The sequence below is a fragment of the Solanum verrucosum genome, unplaced genomic scaffold (genome assembly GCF_900185275.1).
Source record: "Solanum verrucosum unplaced genomic scaffold, falcon-dt-bn FXZP01000098.1, whole genome shotgun sequence".
Lineage (NCBI taxonomy): Eukaryota > Viridiplantae > Streptophyta > Magnoliopsida > Solanales > Solanaceae > Solanum > Solanum verrucosum.
The window spans coordinates 287031-312247 of NW_026020320.1; the positions used below are offsets into that span (position 1 = coordinate 287031).

General features: G+C 34.0%; 2 protein-coding genes across 2 annotated transcripts in view; one reads left to right on the forward strand and one right to left on the reverse strand.

The window, feature by feature from the left end:
- Positions 1–11548: 11548 nt before the first annotated feature.
- LOC125835360 (probable galacturonosyltransferase-like 10) lies at positions 11549–12031 on the reverse strand. Its single transcript, XM_049514478.1, has 2 exons — positions 11894–12031; positions 11549–11830 (listed from the first exon to the last, which is right to left on the reverse strand). The coding sequence occupies exons 1-2, from the start codon at positions 12029–12031 to the stop codon at positions 11549–11551; spliced, it is 420 nt and encodes a 139-aa protein (XP_049370435.1).
- A 1156-nt stretch (positions 12032–13187) lies between these two features.
- Positions 13188–25217, forward strand: part of LOC125835362 (protein CNGC15b-like) — a 38591-nt gene continuing 26561 nt past the window's right edge. Inside the window, exons 1-7 of the mRNA XM_049514479.1 lie at positions 13188–13216; positions 13478–14030; positions 14164–14376; positions 14875–15167; positions 15686–15797; positions 15877–16113; positions 16248–16980. Of these exons, the coding sequence (XP_049370436.1) occupies positions 13188–13216; positions 13478–14030; positions 14164–14376; positions 14875–15167; positions 15686–15797; positions 15877–16113; positions 16248–16943 (2133 nt within the window). The 3' untranslated portion in view covers positions 16944–16980. The remainder of the gene's footprint in view (positions 13217–13477; positions 14031–14163; positions 14377–14874; positions 15168–15685; positions 15798–15876; positions 16114–16247; positions 16981–25217) is intronic.

Consider the following 25217-nt stretch of genomic DNA (forward strand, 5'->3'; position numbering starts at 1 on the left):
TATAGAAAGAAACCCTAGCTAGAATTGGGGGTTTGTCTTCAGAATTGAGGGAAATCTAGGGGGCTCTATGGATGGAAGAATTCATAGATGAATAAGCTAACATACCTTGATTCAAAGCCCTCACAAAAGCTTGCAACAATGGAGGAATTTGCCCTAGCTTTCTTCTTTTCTTCTTTTTCACTTTCTAGAGAGAGGATTTTTGGGAGGGAATTGGGTCTCTTTTGTGAATCTAAAATAATGATTTGGAATCATCTAATTAAGGGTCTATTAGTTTTATATAGGTGGTCTAATTACTAATAAACTGACCCTACTTAATAACTAACTAATTTTAGAATATTCCCTAACCCCTAAACTTAACCAACTTAAAGAAGCCTACTGCCCAACCCACGAGACCACGTCCACGGACCGTGGGTCCACCCACGTCCCGTACTGGTCAAGCGTGGATGGTGGTCTGCGGCTAGATTTTGCACGGGGCGTAGGTCCCCCTCGTGGGTACTGCCTAGGCAGATTTAGTGACTGTTTTGGGGTCCTTCTCAAGGACCCATTTGGTTGGTCCTTGGGGAGTCGTACCTTGACGTTTAACCCCTAAACCCCTCATTTTAAGTACGGAAAGTAAATTCTACAACTCTAACTCCCACGTAAAGCTCTAGAACCCTCACATAAGGTCCTAGTTTAGTCTATTAGTTTTTGGGGTATTACATTGGACCAGGTTGTTCAATCTGTTTCATGTTTTCAATTTCCTTTATCTTCAACAATTGTTTGTATAGTTACTAAAACAACATACCAAGTGTGATCCTACTAGTAGGGATTGAGAAGGGTGGTGTGCGCGTAATCTTACCCCGCCTTATGAGGGTAGATAATGTATTTTTTAAACATAGATTATTATTTTAAAGAGTTTGAGAATTGACGCCCGAATCCAAAATGGAAGGTAGTGTCTTGACACTCTTACTGGTATTCCACCATTCATTCTGATACAATGGAAGTAAGTTTTTTTTCTTATAATTGAACCAAACACATATGTAAGACATTCGATTCACTTCAGAGGGAAGAAGAAGCCAGATTAAGATAACATTCTGAACAAAATAACCATAAATAGAGTAGGAAGAGTTAGATGAAACAGACTTTTACTACTTTTTACAATGCTACAAAAAAAAATTCTTATTTAAGTGGAGAACAAATAGTTTTATAATAATTTATAATGCGATTTTATAATTTTTTTATTTATTTGGTAAGTTGAATAAATAATTGAAGCTATTTTAATAATTTTACAACTTATGTGATTCTTATGTTTATGGAAAAATATACAACACAAAGAGTCCAAATCACATGCCAATCAAAACTTCAATTTCGTCTCATGATTTCATATCGCATGTTCAAATGGGCCCTAAGCATATGCCCCTCAAAAACAAACTAATTATAGACATATAACCTCATACATTTATTCTCCCTAACTAATTATAATAAATACTCATTTCCTTGTATCATTAGTTATTTAACTCCTTTTAAATTCTTTTACTTTTTATTTCTCTACTTCTTTTTTTCTTTTTATGTTTCTTTGTTCATTTAATTTTAAAACTTATTTTATTCTTTATTTCTTTTACACCATAGTTTGATTTATACTCAACTAGATAATTTATCCACGCTTCGCACAGTAATTCATGACCTCATTAAGATTATGAATGATCATTTTATAATATCCAAATATTAGAAATTTGGTATTGTCACATATATTAAGGACTTGAAAGATTGTTTCTTTGATATGATTGGCTTCTCAATATTGAATGATTTTTCATAGATTAATCAATTGTCATTTTCTCTATTGTTTGGTACATGTGCATGCAAAAGTATAATATACTCAATTTGATGGGCTATTATTTATTCTTTAGCCAGTAGTAACTAGTTTTCCTTGTTTTTCTGTCATTGTGCATAAACACAGTGGCGGACCCACATGTATAGGTGGGGGTGCACGTGCACCCGTTAACTTCGTAAAATAATCATGTGTGCGTGTATATATATATATATATATATATATATATATAGAGAGAGAGAGAGAGAGAGAGAGAGAGAGAGAGAGAGAGAAAAAAAATGGTCAAATGCCCCCTTAAGCTATGACCGAATTCTCAACTACACACTTAGTCTTCACGGGAGTCCTATCACCCCCCTATACTGTTTAAAATTGAAATTTTACCCCTCTTAAAAAGCCACAATCATATTTATATTGGCAGGTGATGTGCTCGCGTTTGACAACTGGAAATTTTATTTAAAACTTTTTTTTTCTCTTTTTAATTTATTATTCTAAAAACTATGTTGAAGGTCAAAATGTTGAAATTTGTAGATTTGTGTCTTGGATCTTCATATATTGAAACTTTTTTATTATAATGTTGATTGCTAATTGTTTGAAGCTGAAAATACTGGGTTAATTAAGTTTATATATAACTGCAATTTTTGAATCTGAAGAATGCCGGAACTCCATAAAAATCGAAGAGCATTCATATGAATTTTGTGAATCTATATTCTTAAATTAGGAGAAACTGAGTTCGTCGATGGTTCGAAGAAGTTCGTATGACTGAAAATCGAAGCTAAATGTTGAAACTTTGAAGCACAACCTGAAACCACCATTAAAGTTAGTTTATAAGTTTGAGTTCTAATTTTGACTTATGACAAACGAGCTCCGTTTTGAATGGGTAATAAATCAAAAAAATCGAAATGTTGAGATAAACTTTTATCTAAAATTTGAGGCAATTTGGAGAAGATTTAGGGTGGTTTTGCATCAATTTTTTTGTAGCAATCATACAAAGAAGATGAAGAGCATGAACTGCATTTTTTCAGATTTGGAAGAAAATTACAAGTTGCTAAATCAGTTGAGGAGTATTATTCGAAGCTAAAATAAAATTTATCCATTAAATTGATTGTCTGAAAATTAAAGAAAAAACTTTAAAGCACCATCGAAATTAGCTTTGAACCGGAAAAAAATCAAATCCTAAAAATTACAAGCGCATACAAAAATTTTCGTGGGTCTTTTGGGTGTTGAATATATGATAAAAAAATTCCTTGTATTGAAAGTTTAATCAAAGAAAATCAGTTGAGTGTCACTGTATTAAGCTTAAATTTGTTTGCTTTGAAAGATTTTGGGTTCGTAATTCCTAATTGTGGAGAAAATGGATGGAATTATTATCTACGATTTGTGGTATATTGATTAATATAATAATGACGGTGATTTCAAAACGGCGAGTTGTGGTGTAATTTGGTGGCTGCCATTGATGCTCTACTAAGTTGCTATGGAGAAGAAACCAAATTAGAATGAGAAACAAATAAGTAAAAAGATTTATTTTAAAATAAATAAAAAATAAAAAAATAAAAAAAAATAAAAAAAAATAAATAAAAAATATATATATGATTATGAAGAAATATTAAAGTAAAATTTTGATTTTTTTTTTATCTTCACTCTCTCAAGGAGAGTGAAATACACTCACTTTGCCATGTAGGCATTTAGGGTGGTAATAATTTTAGTTTTAAATTGTTTGGGGGGGGGGGGGGTGATAGGACTCCCGTAAAGAATAAGTGTGTAGTTGATAATCCAGGCATAGCTCAAGGGGGCATTTGACCATTTTATCTCTCTCTCTCTCTCTCTCTCTATATATATATATATATATTATTAAGAAACTGATAGAAATAGGAATATAATAAAAAGCGCACCCTTGAATAACATAGAATTGCCCTTAGTCTGCTGGTAGAAGTGAGGAGATAAGCAACAAATTTTTTAAACTCTTTTTATTAGTACAAAGTTAAGAGTTTATTTATAGTATCAAAATTGCCAAATAGGAGGATACGAACTCATGACCATCCAATAGTGTTACCAATGACTAATCGAATATGACATTATCTATTAATCGTCACTGAAAATTTTGCTTTGCTAATGGTTAAATATTATTGGTGCACCCAGACTCTTCAAATCCTGAGCTCGCCTCTGCATAAACACCCCCAAATATATCACAATAAATTTATCATGTGAAAGATATCAGTTCGCATATTCTCAAATGTGTGTTTCTTGATTATCCTAGAACTAGCAAATCATAAAACGATCTCATTAAGTTTTAAAAAAAACATTTTTAACCATAATTAAAATACTGAAAATATTTGAAATACATTATTTTTGAAAAAAAAAGAACTTCTAAATAATTATGAAAAAAAAAGTCATGTGTTTGTTATTCTAGAGGGCAACAACTAGAATACTTTTTTTTTTATAGGAAATAAAAACAATTACAAGTAATTAGGAGAATCAAGAAAGGTTACAAGTAACACTAGTTTTAATAATTGAAACTCCCCAATTTTTTTCTACATTAATCACCAACAAAGAATAGAAAAGTAGTAATTGAAACATTTAAACTCTTCTTAATAAAGAATGTGAAAGGTTAAGAAGTAACTTTATGGACCATTGGTCTGATTTATTGATTATCTTAAGGAAGCTGGATTAGTACTAATACCAAGTCTTAGCCCGAATCCTGCAAATTTTTCCATACTATATCTATTTATATTATAAAATATATTAAAAGCAAACATCTTTTCACATTGAAGGATTGTAACTTTTCCGATGGGTTGTGACTTTTTAGAAGGATTTTGACTTTTCCATATCGGCCAAACTTTACAATATTTGGGAGATATGATTTATACAACAATATTTTAACTCCCAATAAAATATATTAATAGGTACAAGTACCTTACCAAGTTGCGGCAAAATTTATTCTTTCTTTGTTGTCTCTTCCTCAATTCCGATTCCATCAAGAATGCTTAAAAAATATTCATGGGATAAGGCACAAGTATCCCTCCCCCCCTAGACTATGACTGAAATCCCATAGACACACATAAACTTAGCTAAGTTCTTATTACCCCCCTAAACTAATTTTAAATGACATAAATATACCACAAACACTGACATGGCATAGAGAGTGTACACACTCTCTTGAAGGCAAGTGATGAATGCACAAGTTGGACACATTTCATTTTTTGATTGGTTACTTTATAATTAGTTAGTACACATAATTATTGATATTAAAACTTAAACTATCATTTTTTAGTTTGAGAAACACACCCCAGTGGTGTGTGTAATGCACTCTCTTTTATTTTGAAAAAACCTTGACACATGACATTCCACATGGATAAAATATTTCACCTTGATAAAAATTAAATAATAAACTATTAATATTAATTAAAATTAAATATTAAAGTATTACTATCCATAAAAAAAAATTAATTTTTTTTTACCCACTCCACCACCTCCTCTACATATCCCTCCAAAAAAAATTGATATTTTTTTATTTTATAAAAAATAAAAATTCTACCCCATTCTAACCTCCGGTCCTTTTTTTTTTTTTTACATTTTTCTCATTTTGTGTTAGATATGTCCGTACATATATTTTTAGAGTCTTGCAGTGGCAAGTAAAAAATATTTTTGATATGTACTTATTTAACACTAAATGAGAAATTTTTTGGAAGCGGAGGGTTATGTGGGGAGAGTAGAATTATTTTTTTTTAAAAATAAAATAATATCTAAATTAGTATTTGAAAAGGGGGGAGGGAGAGGAGATGAAGTAAAAAAAAAGTACTTTTATAAAAGAAATTGAAACAAAAAAAAAAAAAAAAAAATGGCCGGGAGGTGGGGGGAGGGGGTGAGAAAAATATTTTACATTTTATTTTATAAAAGAAATATTATTTTTTTGGATAATAATTTTTAAATTTTAAATTTTAACTAATACTAATAATTTATTTAATTTTTGTCAAAGTTGAATATTTTGTCCATATGGAGTGTGATGTGATAATTTTTTAAAATAAAAGAGACAGTGTATTACACACACCATTATGAGAGTGGTATAACAGATATATGTGTGTATCTCAAACTAAAAAATGATAGTTTAGGTATGAAACTCACACTCTCAATAGCTTAGGTATGAAACTCAAAAAAATGGTATAGTTTAAGTGTGTTTTGACACTTATCTCATTTAAATATTTTAATTTCTTTCTCATTTTAGACTTTTCTTTAATTAATTTATTATCTTTTCACTTTTAATTAATTTAAAAAAATTATGTGTATTTTTTTTAAAAATAATTTAAAAGTGTCCTTTAATTTTAACGTTTTAATTTTTTTAATGTTTTATTTGATTTTCTTCACTTATTTTGATATCTGTTCGAAATTAACTTATTTTAAATACAAGACATTTGGAATTAAATTAAAATCAAATCAAAAGAAAGACAAAGAAAATTACAAAAGAGAAAAAACAATGAATGATGGTAACAAAAAATGTTTCGATATACGGTAAAAAATATGTGTAATAACTTAATTTAAATACAAGATAAAGAAAATAAGATTTTTTTAAAAAAATTTAAATAAATAAATAAAAATAATGTTTGCGCACATGGCAAACGTGTATGTACAAACACATTCAACTTGGGTGGTTGAAGGTGCCACATCAGCACAAAAGGTGCACAAAAATATGAAAAAATTGAGTTCGTGCATGGGGGGAGGGAGGAGGGAGGAGGGTAATAGGACCCTAGTTAAGTTTAAATGTGTCTCTGAGGTTTCAGTCATAATCTAGGGGATATACACAAATAACAATAATAATGAACAATAATAAATAAAAATTATAATTCGAACTCCATTTCGAATAGCTTAAATGGAAAACAACTTCGTGTACCTGTAAAAGACACTTAGTAAAAGTGTTAGTACTAAATAAATATGAATAAAAATGAATAACTCAAATAATAACTTAAAAATAAAACTAGTCTTACTAACATGGGAGGCCTTGGAAATCGACGATAATTTCTTCATCGGCCAATTTCAACTTATAACAAATATGAACTTAAACTAAATTTCTGTCTTTTAAAATGGGGAGGCCTCTAAAACCGATGGAGAAATTTTTTCATTGGCCAATTTCAACTTATAACAAATATGAACTTAAACTAAATTTCCGTTCTTTAAAATGGGGAGGCCTCTAAAACCGACGGAGATATTTTTTCATTGGCCAATTTCAACTTATAACAAATATGAACTTAAACTAAATTTCCGTCTTTTAAAATGGGGAGGCCTCTAAAACCGATGGAGATATTTTTTCATTGGCCAATTTTAACTTATAACAAATATGAACTTAAACTAAATTTCTGTCTTTTAAAATGGGGAGGCCTCTAAAACTGACGGGGAGATTTTTTCATTGGCCAATTTCAACTTATAACAAATATGAACTTAAACTAAATTTCCATCTTTTAAAATGGGGAGACTCTAAAACCGACGGAGAGATTTTTTCATTAGTCAATTTCAACTTATAACAAATATGAACTTAAACTAAATTTCTGTCTTTTAAAATGGAGAGGCCTCTAAAACCGACGGAGAGATTTTTTCATTGGCCAATTTGAACATTTTCTAAAAGTAGCTTAATAAAAAAAATAAAAAATCCATCAAATAAATTTCAAACAACACAAATAGAATCCAATGTAAATGATACTCAAGCTATTTAACGAATAACAACAAATATATAGCACATCAATAATAACAAAAATAACAAGGCAAAACAATAATTAGAAGCCTTTCCTAAAATAAAATAAACAATTCAAAACTTAACAGAAATGATTTTCAACAAGGAATACTATTCAATCATTGAATTATAAATATCACTTTAAACTAGCAAAGGACAAATAAAGTAAAATAAGATGACTTGTGAGCAGTAACCAAAACATAACAATACAAATTAAATTTTAAAAAAATAAACCACTAATTCCAACAAAATAAAAAATGGCCAAACATGATGGCCCCAAGCGAACCCTTGACCTGACTTACTTACTCAGCGGAAGACTTAAACATAAGAAATAATCTCAAACAAGAAACTTATGAATTAAACTTAGAATGTCTTTAAGGAAACATTCAAACTAGCCAAAATGGCTACTCAAGTCTCATAGCAAAACATCTGAATTACAAGACTAAAGGACTATAACCACTCGTCTATGAAGCCTCTAAAACAAAGAGGGATGTCTGGACAAGACCCCCGATCATCCTAACTACTGAAATACTAGAAAACAATGTAAAAATGAGTCCTCTAAAAAACAAACAGGCTCACCAACTGACTCTGAGTGCTCAATTGGACCAACGATGCGCTGGATGCTGATCCTGATTACCTGTGTCTGCATCATAAAACGATGCATGCCAAATGACATCAGTACATTGAATGTACGAGTATGCGAGGGGAAAACTAAAACATATAGTAAGCTTGAAAAGAATCTGAAAGGAACATTTACCTTGACTTTACTCAACTCAATATAAAGCAATAATACACATGCAATATATAGAAAACTTTTTAAAATGGTAGAAAGCAACTCAGTTTGTTAAAGAAAATGCAATAACAACTCAACTTACTCATATAATAAAGTAATGTGATATTGTGGGAGTTTCTCTAACCGACAACCACCACTATGAGCCTAAGTGGTGATACAACATCTTGCCTATGCTGTCAGAACTGTCCTATACTTTGCCGTCTTATAGAACGCCTTAACTAAGTGGATCCACTAGTCTATGCTAAAAAGCACTTAAGGAATCATCTAAAAAGTATGATCCTTTGCTACCCATGATGGCTACATGGTTTATGGAGACTTGAGTTATTATGAACTCGTATTCCCATATCGGTGCTCAATACTACTCCCAAAAATATACTTAGCTCATATGTTTTTAAAACAAAACTTCTTTCTTTGGTTTGAGATAATTACTCAAAACTTAGCTTAAAAACTCTCTTGGAAATTGGTGTTTCCCTTCTTACTCAAATGTGAAAATATTTTAACTTTTTGGGAATACTTAGTTCCCGTATAATCTTTGAAGAAATGAATTCTTACTCTTACTCTTTAGTCAACTCAAAGCTTAAGTCTTAAAACAAAGTTAAAACGTTTGTGAAAGACTTTTGAAATACTTTATGAACTTCTCTTGACTTGATTCTTAACTTCTAGACTTGACTCTTAACTTTCCTTGAATTGAATTATGGATTCAAGGTTCATGATCTCATGTTTATGGATGATTTCATGACGTTTAGTCGTACCTTAGAGTGTTGGAATCAACTAGAAAACATAGGTACGTTGCTAAGGAACTAGTACGGAAAGATGGGGGAAGAATGGGAAGAACTGGCGTCCCTGGCGCTCTATGAAGCGCGGGGTGCTAGCCTTAAAACTTCAGAGAAGGACTTGGGGCACTCTGGCTGGCGCGGCGCCCCAGAGGTCAAACTTCAGAGCCCCTTTTGGGGCGCTCTGGCTGGGACGACGCTCTAAGCCCCTGCCTAGGTGGGTTTCGACTTTTCTTCTTCATCTCTAAACCCCCTATTTTGACTTGGTTCTTTCTTGAAACACTTAGAATCAACTATACCATCAAAATACATCAGATTCTACTCGAAATCACACCTAAAATCATGAATCAAACTCAAGAAACTTCAACAACAAGAACCCACAAGATTTCAAATGATATAACATCAAGAACTCATAGGATTTACTTTCAAATCAATATACTTCGCTAAATTGAATCATGATTGGCGCGTGGGTGAACTAACCCAACACTATGTGATCTCAAATACCTCGTAGGGATCACCCCTTGACGAAACTTTTCTCCTCTTGTCTTTTCTCCAAGCCCTAGCGTGAACTTCAACTTTTCTAAACTGATCTGATTCTGATTAGACCCCAAATAAACCCCTAAAAATGAATTAAAATAATTGGGTAAGGAAAAGACTAAAATACCCTTCCAAAATCCGGATTAGACTTTTCTTAATCGAACAACCCAACTTCAAATAAGCATATCTCACTCACACAAATTCAGAAAACCGCAAACTCGACGGTGTTGGAAAGATTATTCCAAGATCTTTCCTACGATATCTGGAATCACACCTAAATCATCCTGAGCTAGGAGTTATGGTCGTTTGAAGTTGACCAAAAACCCAAACTTAACATAACTTAACATAACTTAACAAATTTCCAGATTTTTCATTTTTTCCTAAAATGACTATTTCCAATTCTAACTCTTTCTAGTTCTTTCAATTAGCGAGATGTTATAGAATTTTTTGAAAACCTTAAGTTTTTAATTCATCCACTTTATAATTAATAGGGGTAAAGTGGTAAACTCACTATGTCAATTATTGTTTTCTTAGTAGGTGTGTCAATTCAAAAGTGGACAAGTAATTAGGAACAAAGGGAGTAAATCTGAATGAAGGGAGTATTATAAAAATTCTTAACACATTTATGATTTTCAGAAAAATCCCCAACCCACATACCGACCCCGCCCCGCATGTTTTCTTCAAAAACATTGTGTTACCCGCCCCGCCCCCGCAAAAATACTAGCGTGCTCCACAAACACCATAATCTACCCTGTCCTGCAACCGCCCTACCCCGTTGCCATTCCTAATGTTTACTCAATTTAAGCTTTTCCTAACAAGAAGACGAACTATATTTGTGCAATTTTCTTTGTCAATGGTGACATAATCATGCATGATACTCTTTTAGTAAAATATATTAACGTTTGTGTGGGGGTGGGGGGGATCATTATTATCTTAATTTTAAGCTTACTTTTTCATTAGGTTGGTGTGTTAATTTTTCTCAACTAGTTGATAGTACCCCCCATCTAATTTGAACCAAAAGGCACTTAAGTGGTTGAAAAAGTTGAGGAAATATAAGGGCCTTTAGCCACTCATGTTCTACAAAAAAACACAAGAATTCGATATATTCATATATATAAAATTATCGCTAAAATAATTAAGAAGAAAATAAACCTAATGGTGAAATCTCAACTCCGATGTATGGTTGCTTAAAAATTGACCAACCAGTTACTTATTTCAGGTCGTTAAATTTACGTTGAAATAAAATAACAATAAAAATTCTTCTATTCGTTATTTAAACACTTGTTTATATTGATGTATTAGAATAAACTAGATCCTTGCTAAGTCACAAGTCATTTGAGTAGGATATTTGAATTTCACCAATCTATATTACTTGGACGACCACCTACACTTGTATGTGTGTTGACTAGAGTTGTCCCGAACAATTTTTTGGCACCATTACTGGGGACTCTACCATATTTATCCTTTTCTTGGAGGAGAAGTTTTGTACTTTGTAAAATATAATACAGTCCACAATATAGTCGTTTAAAGAGTGTCATTTAGGTAGAATTTTTCTCTTTAATCATTCTTTCATATTAGTTTTCCCACATGTAGACTACGTGGGCATATCATATTAAATTATCGGAAAAGGGTCAAAATTATCCCTGAACTATGCGAAATAAACCATTTATACCCTCAACTATATTTTAGGATAAAAAATGCCCCTGCCGTTATCCTAAGAGACCATAATTACCCTTAAGACTTAACAAAAGTGATTTGGCAAGCCACATGACACTAATTCCACCACATAGACTTGCCAACTAGGATACCCACTAAATTTTTTGACCCAATTAGTAATTCAACCCTAACCCATTTTTGCTAGACCCTGTCCACTCAAATTAGGAGGGAAACATCATCTTTTTCACCTAGATCGTTTTCACTATTCAATTCACCATATGGAGGAGAATTTTTTGAAGAACATCTTTGCATCCTAGTTTTCGAACTAGGTATGTTCTGAAATTTGCTTCACAGTACTCTGGAGCTCCAATAATTTTTGAACCAGTTAAAGAAATTGACCATAACTTTTGGATGTCATCAACCAAAACAACATCAGAATCAAGATAAATTACCCTTTCAACACAGGGCTGGATGATCTCAGCTAAATAAGTCCTAGCATAGTTCAATGGATTAACTAGAGCTTGACGAATCGAAGATGATATCAATTTCTTCACTCGAAATTAATTAAAGCTGTAAACTTTGAAACTCAGAGATGGAAATATGGACTTCACCATCTTTCTCAGGTCTTGAAAATCCTTATTTTTCGAAGCCACAAAATGGAAATAAACATTTTCTGGGCAAGATGAATGCTTGAGAACAGAGTGAACTGCTGCTGCTGATCTTCTAAAATATTTGGCATCAAGAGTCATGGCTACATGTATCAAATTTGGGTCACAAGTCAACAAATTCGAATAAAAAATTGGACATTCTTGGCTATTACGATACTCTGGAGATTCTTGCTACAAAGATGTATCAAATTTGGGTCATTTTCTTGCTGCAAAGATGCAGTACTACTGTTTTTTTGAATGCAAAGATGTTCTTCAAAATATTCTCTTCTGTGTGGTGAATTGAATATTGAAAACATTGAGGTGAAAAAGATGATGTTTCCTCCTAATTTGAGTGGGTTGGGTCTAGCGAAAATGGGTTAGGTTAAATTATTAATTGGGTTAAAATTTTTAGTGGGTATCCTAGTTGGCAAGTCTATGTGGCGAAATTAGTGTCATGTGGCTTGCCAAATCAATTTTGTTAAGTTTAAGGATAATTGTGGTCTCTTAAGATAGCAACAGAGACATTTTTTTTCCTAAAATGTAACGGAGGGTATAAGTGATCAATATCTCATAGTTCAGGGGCAATTTTGACTCTTTTTCGTTAAATTATTATATTTTGTTAGTATAGTTTTCACAGTCATAAATTTATTACTCCCTCTGTTTCAAAAGAATGACCTACTTTGATTTGGAATGAAGTTTAAAAAAAAAAGATCATTTTTTAATCTTGTGGTTCTAATGCCCTTTAATCTTGTGACCTTAAATATGCCACGTGAAAAATTAAAGTTAAGTGTTGCAAAAAAAAAAAAGGGTCATTTTTTTAAAAACAAACTAAAGAGCTTAGCTCATTTTTTATTTTTTTGAAAGAGAGGGTGTATTAGCTTTCACATGTACTAACTTGATTAATTTCTTTGACTTTCATGTTGCTTTGTTCTATTTATATCAACTCAATTTTCAGGATTGTGATCACTGTCTGTCTGATTTCTCCAATGTACTGTTAACTTGTACACAAGTTTGATGAAAATTATTGCTTCAAGATTTCTCACATGAAATTTATGTCTTTACTACTTTTTCTTCACATGATTTCTGTTGATGGAAAACCAACTAGTTTTTCTTTTGGTGGCTTACAATTCATCACGAGTCATTTTAGGGTGATTATTTTGTGAAAGTCAAATATTTTTATCTTTCCTCTGTTTCTACAGAAGATGATCGATAACCTTTAACCGAAGCCTACAGGAGACTGTTTTGTTTAGTCAGATTTATGGCTTATGGTAATTCGAGATCTGTAAGGTTTGTCGAGTTCTTTCGTTATTTTACTTCATACTATTTGTCTCTACAGTAGAAAATGTAGAGACTTACCACTACTTCTTATTAGCATTTTTAAATTTTGTTTTATATAATATTGAAATGACATGTGCTTAAATGGCGCGACATAGATAATGAGGATTCATATAGAATTAGATACGTACTTGTTGCTATTGTCGTAAACTGTTTATGACATTGGTGTAATATATGTTTACTGAATCTCCTTTTGCACATACCGAACTTCAGATTCCAAGATGATCTTGAAGCAACAAAGTATGCACCAGCTCATGAAGATAATGTGGTCAAGGTGAAGCATAAGCTTGATGGAGTACGACAATCAGAGCCAGCCAGTAGAAAGAGTGATAAGAAGTATGACGGGGGTAGAAAATCCCTGAAATCTAAAGTACTATCACGAGTTTTTTCAGAAGACTATGAAAGAGTGAACAAAAAGATATTGGATCCTCGAGGACATGTAATTCGTAACTTGAACAAGATTTTCTTAGTATCTTGTTTAGTTTCATTGTTCGTAGACCCCCTATTGTTTTACTTGCCAGTCGTTAACCAAGATATCTGCTTAGATATAGGAGTTACTCTGGAAATTATCCTCACAGTTATTAGATCAATAGCTGATATCTTTTACGTGATTCAGATTTTTGTTCGATTTAGAACTGCTTATGTTGCTCCATCTTCTCGTGTATTTGGGAGAGGAGAGCTTGTTATAGATACTTCGAAGATAGAACAAAGATATATTAGAAAAGGTCTCTTGATTGATGTCATTGCGGCCCTGCCTTTACCTCAGGTTAGTCACTAAAAACTTGGGAAACTGATTTTAAAAGTATGTATTTACGTGTTAATTAAGAGTAGAATTGTTTAAAGTGATCATAAGTATAATGAACTTGTTTAAAGGATTTTATTGCTTCTTATTGTTTTAGGTGTTGATTTGGGCTGTTATCCCTAATTTAAGGGGCTCAACAATGGCAAACACGAAGAACGTCCTAAGATTCATTATCATTTTTCAGTATCTCCCTAGACTTTATCTCATATTTCCATTGTCGTCGCAAATTGTCAAGGCTACTGGTGTTGTGACTGAAACAGCATGGGCAGGAGCTGCTTACAACTTGATGCTCTACATGTTAGCAAGCCATGTAAGTAAAGTCTGAGTTCCCTGTTTGGTAGATGCTTCATTTTTCGCTAAAATATGCTATACTGCATTAGATATTTATAGACGCATATCAAGAAAGTACTCTTCTATTTCATTTCCCAATTGCAGTACACAAATGAGAACATCATGGTTTTGTCTTTGTCACCGTTCAAGCCCATGACATAATATTTTCTGTTTTGTTCTAACAGACCTCACATATTTGTTCCTTGGGATACGACATATTGAACACAAAAGCATGCATACCATGTGAACTTTTGCTCTGTGTTATAAATAACTTCACATTCCTCTCCCATTTTGATGTAAGAAAGTAAAATCTTCTTCGGGAGCTCAGTAACCTATATGTCTGCCAGTCATTCTCCTTGGCCCTCCCTCATTAGCCCGACTTGGCTTATAGGCGTCACTATCTTTCATGTCTTACGAAATCCTCTCTTATAGAAGAAAATAATCATAAATAGCACTTGTTTTTTGTACAAAAATATAGGTACTGGGAGCTTGTTGGTATCTTCTATCAATTGAGAGGCAAGAAGCTTGTTGGATGTACGTGTGCAATCTTGAGAAGCCGTCTTGTGATTATGGATATTTTGACTGTCAGAGTATAAATGATCCACAAAGGAAGTCCTGGTTCAATTCCAGCAACATTACAAGACAATGTGACCCAAATAAAAGTGATTACCCATTTGGTATTTATGGTGACGCGGTGACAGTTAGCGTGACATCTGCTTTGTTTTTCAACAAGTACTTCTACTGCCTCTGGTGGGGCTTGAAGAACCTAAGGTAAGTAAATCAATTTGATGTCTATTTTATCTAATCTTAAAAGTTAAAGGGATCTGAATACACAATTGGCAAACAGCAGCTCATTTGCTGACCTGATTCAGTTGGGGGTTGTTTGGTTGTTGGTTAGAGTTATCCAGGGATACGTTATGCAAGCATTAGTTATTCATATATTACTTATTCTGGTTTTAATACATGAATTACTCAGTTCCAAACTAGCAACCAAACGACCTGGTTTACGTACTTCATTTGCAGTATGTGCAAATCAGTTTCATATTATATATGTTGACAGTAAAGGAGTTAAAATTAGTTTTTCTACTTTTTCCATGAAAAAGATGAGAAGTTTCATATATTCAGTACTTTACAATTGTGTAAGGTATAAAATATATATGTCTTGTGCTTATAGGAGGAGATTTCTTTTCTGAGAAAAGATTGGAGATTTTCCTCATTCATCCAAGAAATCAGCATTGCTGATTTTCGACGTGATCCTCAACTTCAGTTTTGTTTTGGTTGATATGCAGTGCTCTAGGACAAGATCTTTCTACAAGCACTCATATTGGAGAAATAAGTTTTGCCATCATAGTTGCAACGCTCGGCCTGGTTCTTTTTGCCTTGCTCATCGGCAATATGCAAGTTAGTTTTGCTCACTAACATTTACTATATTCCTGTATTATAAGCTATTCAGGCACGACTAATTCACTTTTTCTGGCAGACATACCTTCAATCGACAACAGTCAGATTAGAGGAGTGGAGAATCAGGAGAATGGATACAGAACAATGGATGCACCACAGGCAGTTACCTCAAGAATTAAGGCAGTCAGTAAGGAAATATGATCAATACAAATGGATTGCTACAAGAGGAGTTGATGAGGAAGCTCTTATCAAAGGACTTCCTCTAGATCTTCGCAGAGATATCAAACACCACCTCTGCTACGATTTAGTTCGAAGAGTAAGTTCTACAAGAATATATACTAAGGGATGTATTACACTTCATTTGCGTATGCTAGAAGTTCCATGGGATGGAAAAACTTAGTATGCAAAATGATTGTATACCTTTTTTATATATCTTTGAAAATTTGGTAGGTACCACTGTTTGATCAAATGGATGAAAGAATGCTAGACGCAATATGTGAGAGGCTAAAGCCTGCATTGTGCACTCAAGGCACTTGTCTTGTGCGCGAGGGTGATCCTGTCAATGAAATGCTCTTCATAATTCGAGGGAATCTTGATTCTTACACCACGAATGGTGGCCGCACTGGTTTCTTCAATTCTTGCCGTATAGGTCCAGGTGATTTCTGTGGGGAGGAGCTGCTGACATGGGCTCTCAATCGACGTCCAAGTGTGATTCTACCATCCTCCACTCGAACAGTGAAAGCAGTTTCTGAAGTAGAGTCATTCGCACTTGTTGCAGAGGACTTGAAGTTTGTGGCAGCACAGTTTCGGAGGCTGCATAGCAAACAACTGAGGCACAAATTCAGGTTCTATTCGCACCAGTGGCGTACTTGGGCTGCATGCTTCATTCAGGCTGCATACCGTAGATATAAAAAACGAAAGGGTGTAGCTGAACTTGAGGCTCTAGAGAATTTGGTGAATGCAACAGAGTCGTTTAGTGGGCAATTGGATATGAATGCACCATCACCTAGATCAGGTTTTGCAGAATATGCAACAAGATGGGCAGCAAGTAGAAGGGGTCTTCACAAGCACTCTGATTCAGATTCCTCTGCAGTTAGTTCATTACAAAAGCCAGAAGAACCTGATTTCTCTGTTGATGATGAGTAACTTTGAAAAGTGATCCAGTTGTAACTTGTAAGATAAGGTGGATATGTACATCGGTTTGCATATTCTTTACTAAAATTTTGATATATAGGAAACGCATAATACATAAACATGTCCTTTAACTTGCTCTCAACTGACATTTATGCCCTCCAACTTTGGGTGTGAACAAGTAACTTTTAAACTTGTATAAAGTTAATAGACACATGTGTCCTACGTGACATAATACACGTGGGACACATGTGTCTACTTGTTCAACTTTATACAAGTTTAAGTGTCTACTTGTGTATACCCAAAGTTAGAGGGCAAAAGTGACAATTGAAGTCAAGTTAAATGGCACGTTTATGTATTATGCCTATAAGAAACCTTACTGCAGCTTATTTACCATTAACATAAAGATTGTAAAGTTCAAAGAATAGAACAATGGCCTGAAACTTAGAAGCCTCTAACATGGAATCTGGTACAATTTACACTAAAAACATATCAATTTGTTTAAATAGGAGTCATCAAATCAATTTTCAAAGCATGTTTTCTTTGTCATGGTATAACCATCAACACAAAATATTGAGAAAAAAGAGTATCTTGAAATGGAAGAGTCTCGTGTTGGTGTTGAGGATTATGTAACTAATTAATGGTTCACATAGTTAGTTAGTTAGTTAGTTAGAATGGAATCTTTGGTAGTTAGTGAATGACAGGCTGACAATTCATGCCTAAGAAATATTGTGTATTATGTATAGCTAAGATGTAAATCACACATTATGAATGAAGAAGCAGTTTCATTCTCTCTGATTTTTTTCTCTTCAGTTCTACTCATTACTCCATCAATGGAGCTCCTTCACATGGTATCAGAGCACACTGGAGTCTCCTGTGTGTAAAGTTCATTAACTGATACAGTGAAGTCCTCCTTTCTCAGCTCTTCAATTTGCTGATCGAGTTACTTTCTGATGCACACACAATTTGGGAAGATCTTCATGAGAGATTTGATAAGGTCAATGCATCTAGGGCTTCTACCTTCATAAGTCTAATTACTTCTCTCGTTTGAGAGAACTCTAGGATGAGTTTGAAACTCTAATGCCTCCACCTTCATGTGCATGCCCTAAATCAGAACAATATGCTGAACACATTCAATTTCAGAAGCTATGGCAGTTTCTGATGGGTTTGAATGAGACTTATGCATATGCTAAGAGCCAAGTCCTGATGATTGTGCCTGTCCCCAATGTCTATCAGGACTATGCCATGATAATTAATGTTGAAAGTCAGAGGTTAAATGGCGCTGGTAGTTCCTCCTCCGCTGATTCACAATTGTTAACAGCACTCATGAGCAACAGGTTGTCTCAGGGCCACTATATTGGTCCTAGTAGTTCTCATTCCTCTACTTATCATCATGGGAACAATAGTGGTTCTAACTCAGGATATGGGGGAAGTAATGCTTACCGTTCTGGTAATGGAGTTAATGGTGGTTATAGGCAGAGAAACTATGGTGATGGTCAACCTAATGGGAAATCTCATCTTTACTGTGACTTTTGTCACTACAAAGTTCACACTAGGGAGTCTTGTTACAAGTTTCATGACTATGTTAAGAAAAAAGGAGTTGCCTCTACTCCTCATGTCAACAATGCTGCTACTTGGGGAAATCATTTACTGAGGCTAGAGTATATGATCCCTACGTAAGTTCAACCGGTTGATCTTATGTTTCTTCCACTAACACACCTCCAACAGATACACAGTGCCTGTCTCTATTCACACCTGAGTAGTACACTCAAATTCTCCACCTACTAATCAAAGGGAAGGATGTAGATTCTATGGCTAATGTTGCAACTACTAGCACTGCAGGTATAATCACAGATCTTATGTATGATGTGGTTAATAGCAATTGGATTATTGAAACTGCTGCTTCCAATCACATGTTTCATAATCCTAGTTTAATGCATCAATATACAGACTTGGGTGCTAAGAGAAATATGAGTGTAAATCTACCTACAGGAGGTCAGGTTCCTATTAGTCATATTGGTGAATCCTTAGTTCTTAAAGAAAAAACTGTGAGAGATGTTCTTTTTATTCTAGACTTCAAACACAACCTTTTGTTTATATCCCAGCAGACTAAGCAATTACAGTTTGTTCTGCTTTTTTCTGACTTTTGTATCTTTCAGGATCTCTCAAATGGAAGGGTCTTGGGGATTGGTAAAGAGGATCAATGCTTACATCTTCTTCAGACTGAGCTCAAGGATACTGGTGGTTTGCAAGTTGCAAAGAATCACACTCCTATAGGTCTTGTTGTTGACCAGTCAACTGCCCCTACTAGCTCTATTAATCTGACTTCTTCTGATTCATTTGTATCTTCTCTGAGTAGCCTATGAAATAAGAGGCATAGACATGCACCTCTTAAGGTTCTCAGTAGAATTGAATGTTTATATACTTTGTCTTTGGAGGATCATAATTGTATTGTATGCCCTATTGCAAAGCAATCTAGACTTCCATTTCCTATTAGTCTTTCTACTTTTACCGCTATCTTTGATATTGTACATGGTGATGTATGGGGACCTTACAGGTTCCTAACCATGATGGTAAGAGACATTTTCTCACATTGTTGGATGATAAGTACAGATACACTTGGGTGTTTTTGATGCACACTAAATCTGATGCTTTTGTAGTCTTGAAGGAGTTTTTATATATGGTGAAAACATGGTTTGGGGTCAGTGTCATGTGTTTTAGAACTGATAATGGGACTGATTTCTTTAACTATCAAGTGACTAATATGTTCAAAGAGTTTGGGGTTCTGCATCAAAGCTCTTGTGTCTATTATCCTCAACAAAATGGAGTGGTTGAGAGGAAGCATAGATCAATCCTTGATATGACTAGGGCTATGATATTTCAAGCAAGTGTACCACTAAGGTTTTGGGGTTGTTGTGTTTCCATAGCAGTTTATACTTTAAATATGCTACCTACTATGGTGTTGAAAGGTAAGTCTCATTTTGAAGTTTTGTTTTGGAAAATCTGCCTCTCTTCAACATCTTAAAGTCTTTGATTCCCTATTCTATGCCACTACTCTTAAGCATCTTGATAAGTTTGCTCCGAGCGTCATTCCTGCAGTTCACTTAGGATCCCCTTCATCTCAAAAAGGTTATGTCCTATATGACTTAAGCTCTAAGTAAGTAGGGACAATGTATTCAAAGAAGAGTTGTTTCCTTTTAAGGATCTTCAATGTTCATCTAATCCCTTGCTTCCTCTATTGACTCTTCTCAGATACTTCTCCTGTTTCTCTAGATGATTTTGTATCTCACACCAGTTCAGATACTTCTTTACCACATGAGTCTTGTGTTGTCCCTGCTACTACGCCTGTGTTTGCTGATTCTACTGATAGGATTGATTCTTTAGTTATTCCTCCTCCTAGAAGATCCATTAGAACTTCTAAACCTCTTGTATGGCTTGACAATTATGTCACTCCTAGTGCTAAAGTTTCATGCTTGTATCCTATCTCTCAGTATGTCTCCTATTCTAGACATTCTCCTTCCTATAGAGCTTTACTTGCTGCCTATTTTGCTATCACTGAAACTCAATCACAAGGAAGCCTGTAAAAATTCTCATTGGTGAATGCTATGAAAGCTGAATTTTCTGCTCTAGAGGATTATTGCAGTTGGTCTATTCTTCCTCTTCATCCTGATAAAGTTCCTATTGGTTGCAAGTGGATGTTTAAAGTTAAATACAAAGCATCAGGTGAAGTTGAGAGGTATAAGGCTAGGCTAGTAGCTAAGGGGTATAGCTAAAGACTACATTGAGACTTTCTCACCAGTAGCTAAAATGGTCATTGTCAGATCAGTAGTTGCCTTAGGTTCTTCTTGTGGGTGATTTTTATTTCTAATGGATGTTCACAATGCATTTCTACAGAGGAAGTTTATACGCAAATCCCTGAGGGCTTTGCGACCTAGGGGAAAAAACCCATGATTTGCAAACTACACAAGTCCCTATATGGTTTGAAACAGGCACCAAGGCAATGGAATCTAAAATTGACTGAAGCACTGATTAATATGGGATTTATACAGTCTCACTATGACTATTCATTGTTCACAAAGAAATTAGAAAAATAGTTGATTGTAATCCTTGTATATGTTGATGATCTTCTAATCACTGGAAACAATTTACAACTCATACAACAAGTCAAAAAAGACCTGCAACATAGGTTCAAAATGAAGGATCTTGGAGAGCTAAAGTACTTACTTGGAATTGAATTCTCTAGGACTATTGATGGTATTCTCATGAATAAAAAGAAGTATGCATTAGGGCTTTTGTCTGAATTGGGATTAGTAGGGTGCAGGCCTGCATCCACTCCTTTAGAGTCCAACCACAAGTTAACTTATGTCGTGTTTGATGAATGCACATGTAGAACTAATAATACATAAGACAAATTGTTGGATAACTTTGGGAAGTATCAAAGACTAATAGCAAGACTATTGTATTTGACTATGACCTGCCTGATATAGCCTTTGTAGTTCAGGTACTAAGTCAGTACATGCATTCACCAAACATGTCACACGGAGGCAACACTCAGAGTGGTGAGATACATTACAGGAACAACAGGCCTTGGGTTGTTTATGCCAAGCAACAAAGGATAAGAACTAGTAGAATACTGTAACTCAAATTAGGGAGCTTGTGTAGAGTCCTAAAGATTAGTGACTGGATATATAGTGAAGCTGGGAAATGTAATGATATCCTGGAAGGCAAAGAAGCAAAGCACCGTGTTTTGAGGTTCTGCAGAAGCAAAATTCAGGAGCATGGCTACCACTACAGCTGAAATAGTCTGGCTAAAAAGCTTATTCAAGGAGTTGGGTATAAACATTTACTTGCCTGTAAAACTGTTTTGTAATAGAAAAGCTGCAATACAAATAGCAACATTCCCTATGTTTTCATGAAAGAACCAAATACTTTGACATAGACTGTCCTTTTTGTTATAGAAAAGATTTTAGAGGGACTCATACAGACAACATATAAGCACCAGAGATCAACAAGCAGATTTACATACTAAAGGGCTATGCAAGCCTCATCATGAAGCACTTATCAAGAAGCTTGGAATGAAAAATGTATTTTCTCATTCTCGGCTTAAGGAGGAGTGTTGAGGATTATGTAACTAATTAATGGTTCACATAGTTAGTTAGTTAGTTATAGATGTTAGAATGGAATCTTTGGTAGTTAGTGAATGACATGTTGGCAGTTCATACCTAAGAAATATCATGTATAACTAAGATGTAAATCACACATCATGAATGAAGAAGCAGTTTCATTCTCTCTGATTTTTCTCTTCAGTTCTACTCATTACTTCATTAATGGAGCTCCTTAACAGCTAGAAACAACTTTCTTCCTCCCGTTAATGTAGAAAAACAAAGAGGACAAAAATAGGAAAAAAAATCGAACTATACTTCTTCATTGTTTATTCAAAAACCGGTACAGTTGAATTTATCACGAGGTTAAGGACATGCTGGTCGATTCAACTTGTAATTTGAAGATTAAACATATCTTTATACCTTCGAACCTTTCCAGATTTTTCCCACAATGTTTTCATCCATATATCTTCAAAGATCTTCTCTCTTCGATTTTGTCCCGAAGAAGAATAAACGCATAGAGGGTGAGGTCCTAGAACTGTGTGTTTTTGATATGATAATTCTGAGAAATTGGAACTTTCACAATCACTTTAAAGCTTGATCGGCCTTGTACATTTAATATAGAAATCGGGATAAACTATCCAGTGCATGTCTCTTCAACTCTAGTGTTTGGGATGACCCCAAATGACCCAAAGATAAAGTCCGAAAATTCACATCCAGTACTATCGAGAGTGAATTTATCAAACCTGTAGAGGCATCTTGAAAGTGATATTTTCAAGTGGAATACCGGTGGAGCCTGCATGTAGAGGCAATCCAAGGCCCATCTATGTAGCTTTTTGTGAAAGCAACAATGAGGATAACTTGAGATAGGTTGCTGCCGGAACAGTAAAGGATGGAGCTAATATTTTAGTGTCATAATACAGTAACATGACCCTTAATTTGGTTTCAATCGGTAACTATGACCTTTAACTTTGGGTGCGCATAAGTAGGCAGTTAAACTTGAATAAAATTAAATAAATACACACATTCGTCCAATTTGACACCCTATATGGGAATTTTGTATCCTATGTGGCATCCTACGTATATTATGTCTTGTATGATACGCGTGTCTACCTGTTCAATTTTATACAAGTTTAAGTGTTTATTTGTGCACACTCAAAGTTGGATGTCATAGTTGTCCGTTGAAGCCAAGTTAAGGGCCATGTTTATATATTATGTCTATCTTAGCAGAGACAGAAGATATTAGAGCTGATTTAGAGTTTTGTATTCATAATCAATGCACTCCAGTGATCATGGAGAAAGACCTTGCCTATGAAAAGATCTTGGAAGGGATCTTTGAGGTCTGATGTGTTGACCAAATCAAATATGATTCCAAAATATTATATATGATTCTAAAAAATCGCATGAATATTCTGCATTAACTACACATAATCGAATTCTTGATATTGTGTAAGATATGATTTGATATTGTGCAAAATATAGTATTGAAATCATGATTGTAGTACGTGTAGTTATATATCTTTGTATATAAATAGTCTCTACTTTATCAATTGTAGACAAGAAAATATAGAATATTTTTTCAACTCTTTTGAATTTTGATTGATCAGTATTTATCATGATATCAAGAGCCTAGTTTTTTTCAAAATTATTTTACTTCTTACTCTTTCTTGCTATTTGATTTCTGTCATTGAATTATCTTTTGTTTTCCTAATGGAGCACGTTCTCTTGATATTTTTCTATCAAATTTGATGAAAAACTATCCAATATGAGAATTTTATTTTTGGATCTTTGTTCAAAGAAAAAGCTTGTTCGGAATTTTGGATGGATCAACAACTGAGCCTAACGAGGACAAGAAAAAAAAAGTTTGACATGCTAACAATGCTCGTGTGATTTTGCAGATCCTTAATTTTGTACATGTAGATGTTGCACTCAGTCTGCGTCCATTCAACTGGACATCGAAAATGTGAAAGCATCTAAAAAAGATATGTGCTCAGTATAATCATATTCGTGAATTTAAATTAGAACATACTCTCCCAGAATTCAAGCAGGGAGATAAAGACATTTAGAGTTATTATTTGGGGCTTATGACAATCTAGTCAGAACATGACCAAAGTTTTAGAGGAAATGTTTCTTCCACAGGTTTCAGAAAAATCATGTTGAAGAGAAGTTGTGTTGTAGAGGAGGAAGACTCGGATTGTCCAATTTCTCATGAAATTGAGGCCTGGCATTAAGCCTGTTAGAGCAACATTCTTAAAAGAAAAACTCTACCATAAATCAATATAGTTTTTGAAGAACTCATTTGTGAGGAGATATGCATCAATACTAGCAGCCATAGATTTGTCCTACACAATTGACGTTACTATGTCTACATCAAAATGTACCCATAAATCTTACACTAAAAGTTCATCTCAAAAGTCCGAACCGAATTCTTTGAGTGTAAAAAGTATGATCACATTGTGTTACATTGCTAGAAAAAATATATATGCAATTATTGTAAAAAAGTCTAACCATATAATTATTGAGTGAAATCATTGCCCAAACATGTGTAAAACTAAGCAAAAAGCTTATCAAGCGTGAGCCAAACAAAGATCACACCACCATCTTCCCCGGATCCAAAAACACTTCAAAGATGATACAAAATTTAGTTGTAGTTGCTCTCCCCGGGCTATTTTCAATGCTTTCAATGTCTCCTATCCTAGTAAAAAAATTAAATAAGCGTTCAAAGATTTGACATATAGATCGGGCTACTTCTAATCATATGACATACGATATCCATAATTTAAACTCTCTATCAACTCCATCAAAAATTCATCTTGTTGTTACAAGCAATAGTGATACATTACCTGCTTCTAGAATTAGAAATACATCTTGCTTCACGAATTTCCTTTTTGTCCGTAAACTCATTGTTAATCTTACTTCAATTGAATAATTGATGGAAAAAATTACTTTATTATTTTCTCACATTTTGATGTGTTGTTTAAAATATGAAGACAAAAAAAGTGATCGCCAAGGATTGTAAAGTAAGGAGAATGTTTCAGTTGTCCATGTCTAAAACACCTTGAACATGCATGTTTTTGCAAGCCACTAAAGAAGACATTAGTCATTTGACCAAATTGTGATACTCGTGGAATCATCATCTTGGGCATCCACATGCTCTAAAACTTTCTTCTATGATATTATATATCTT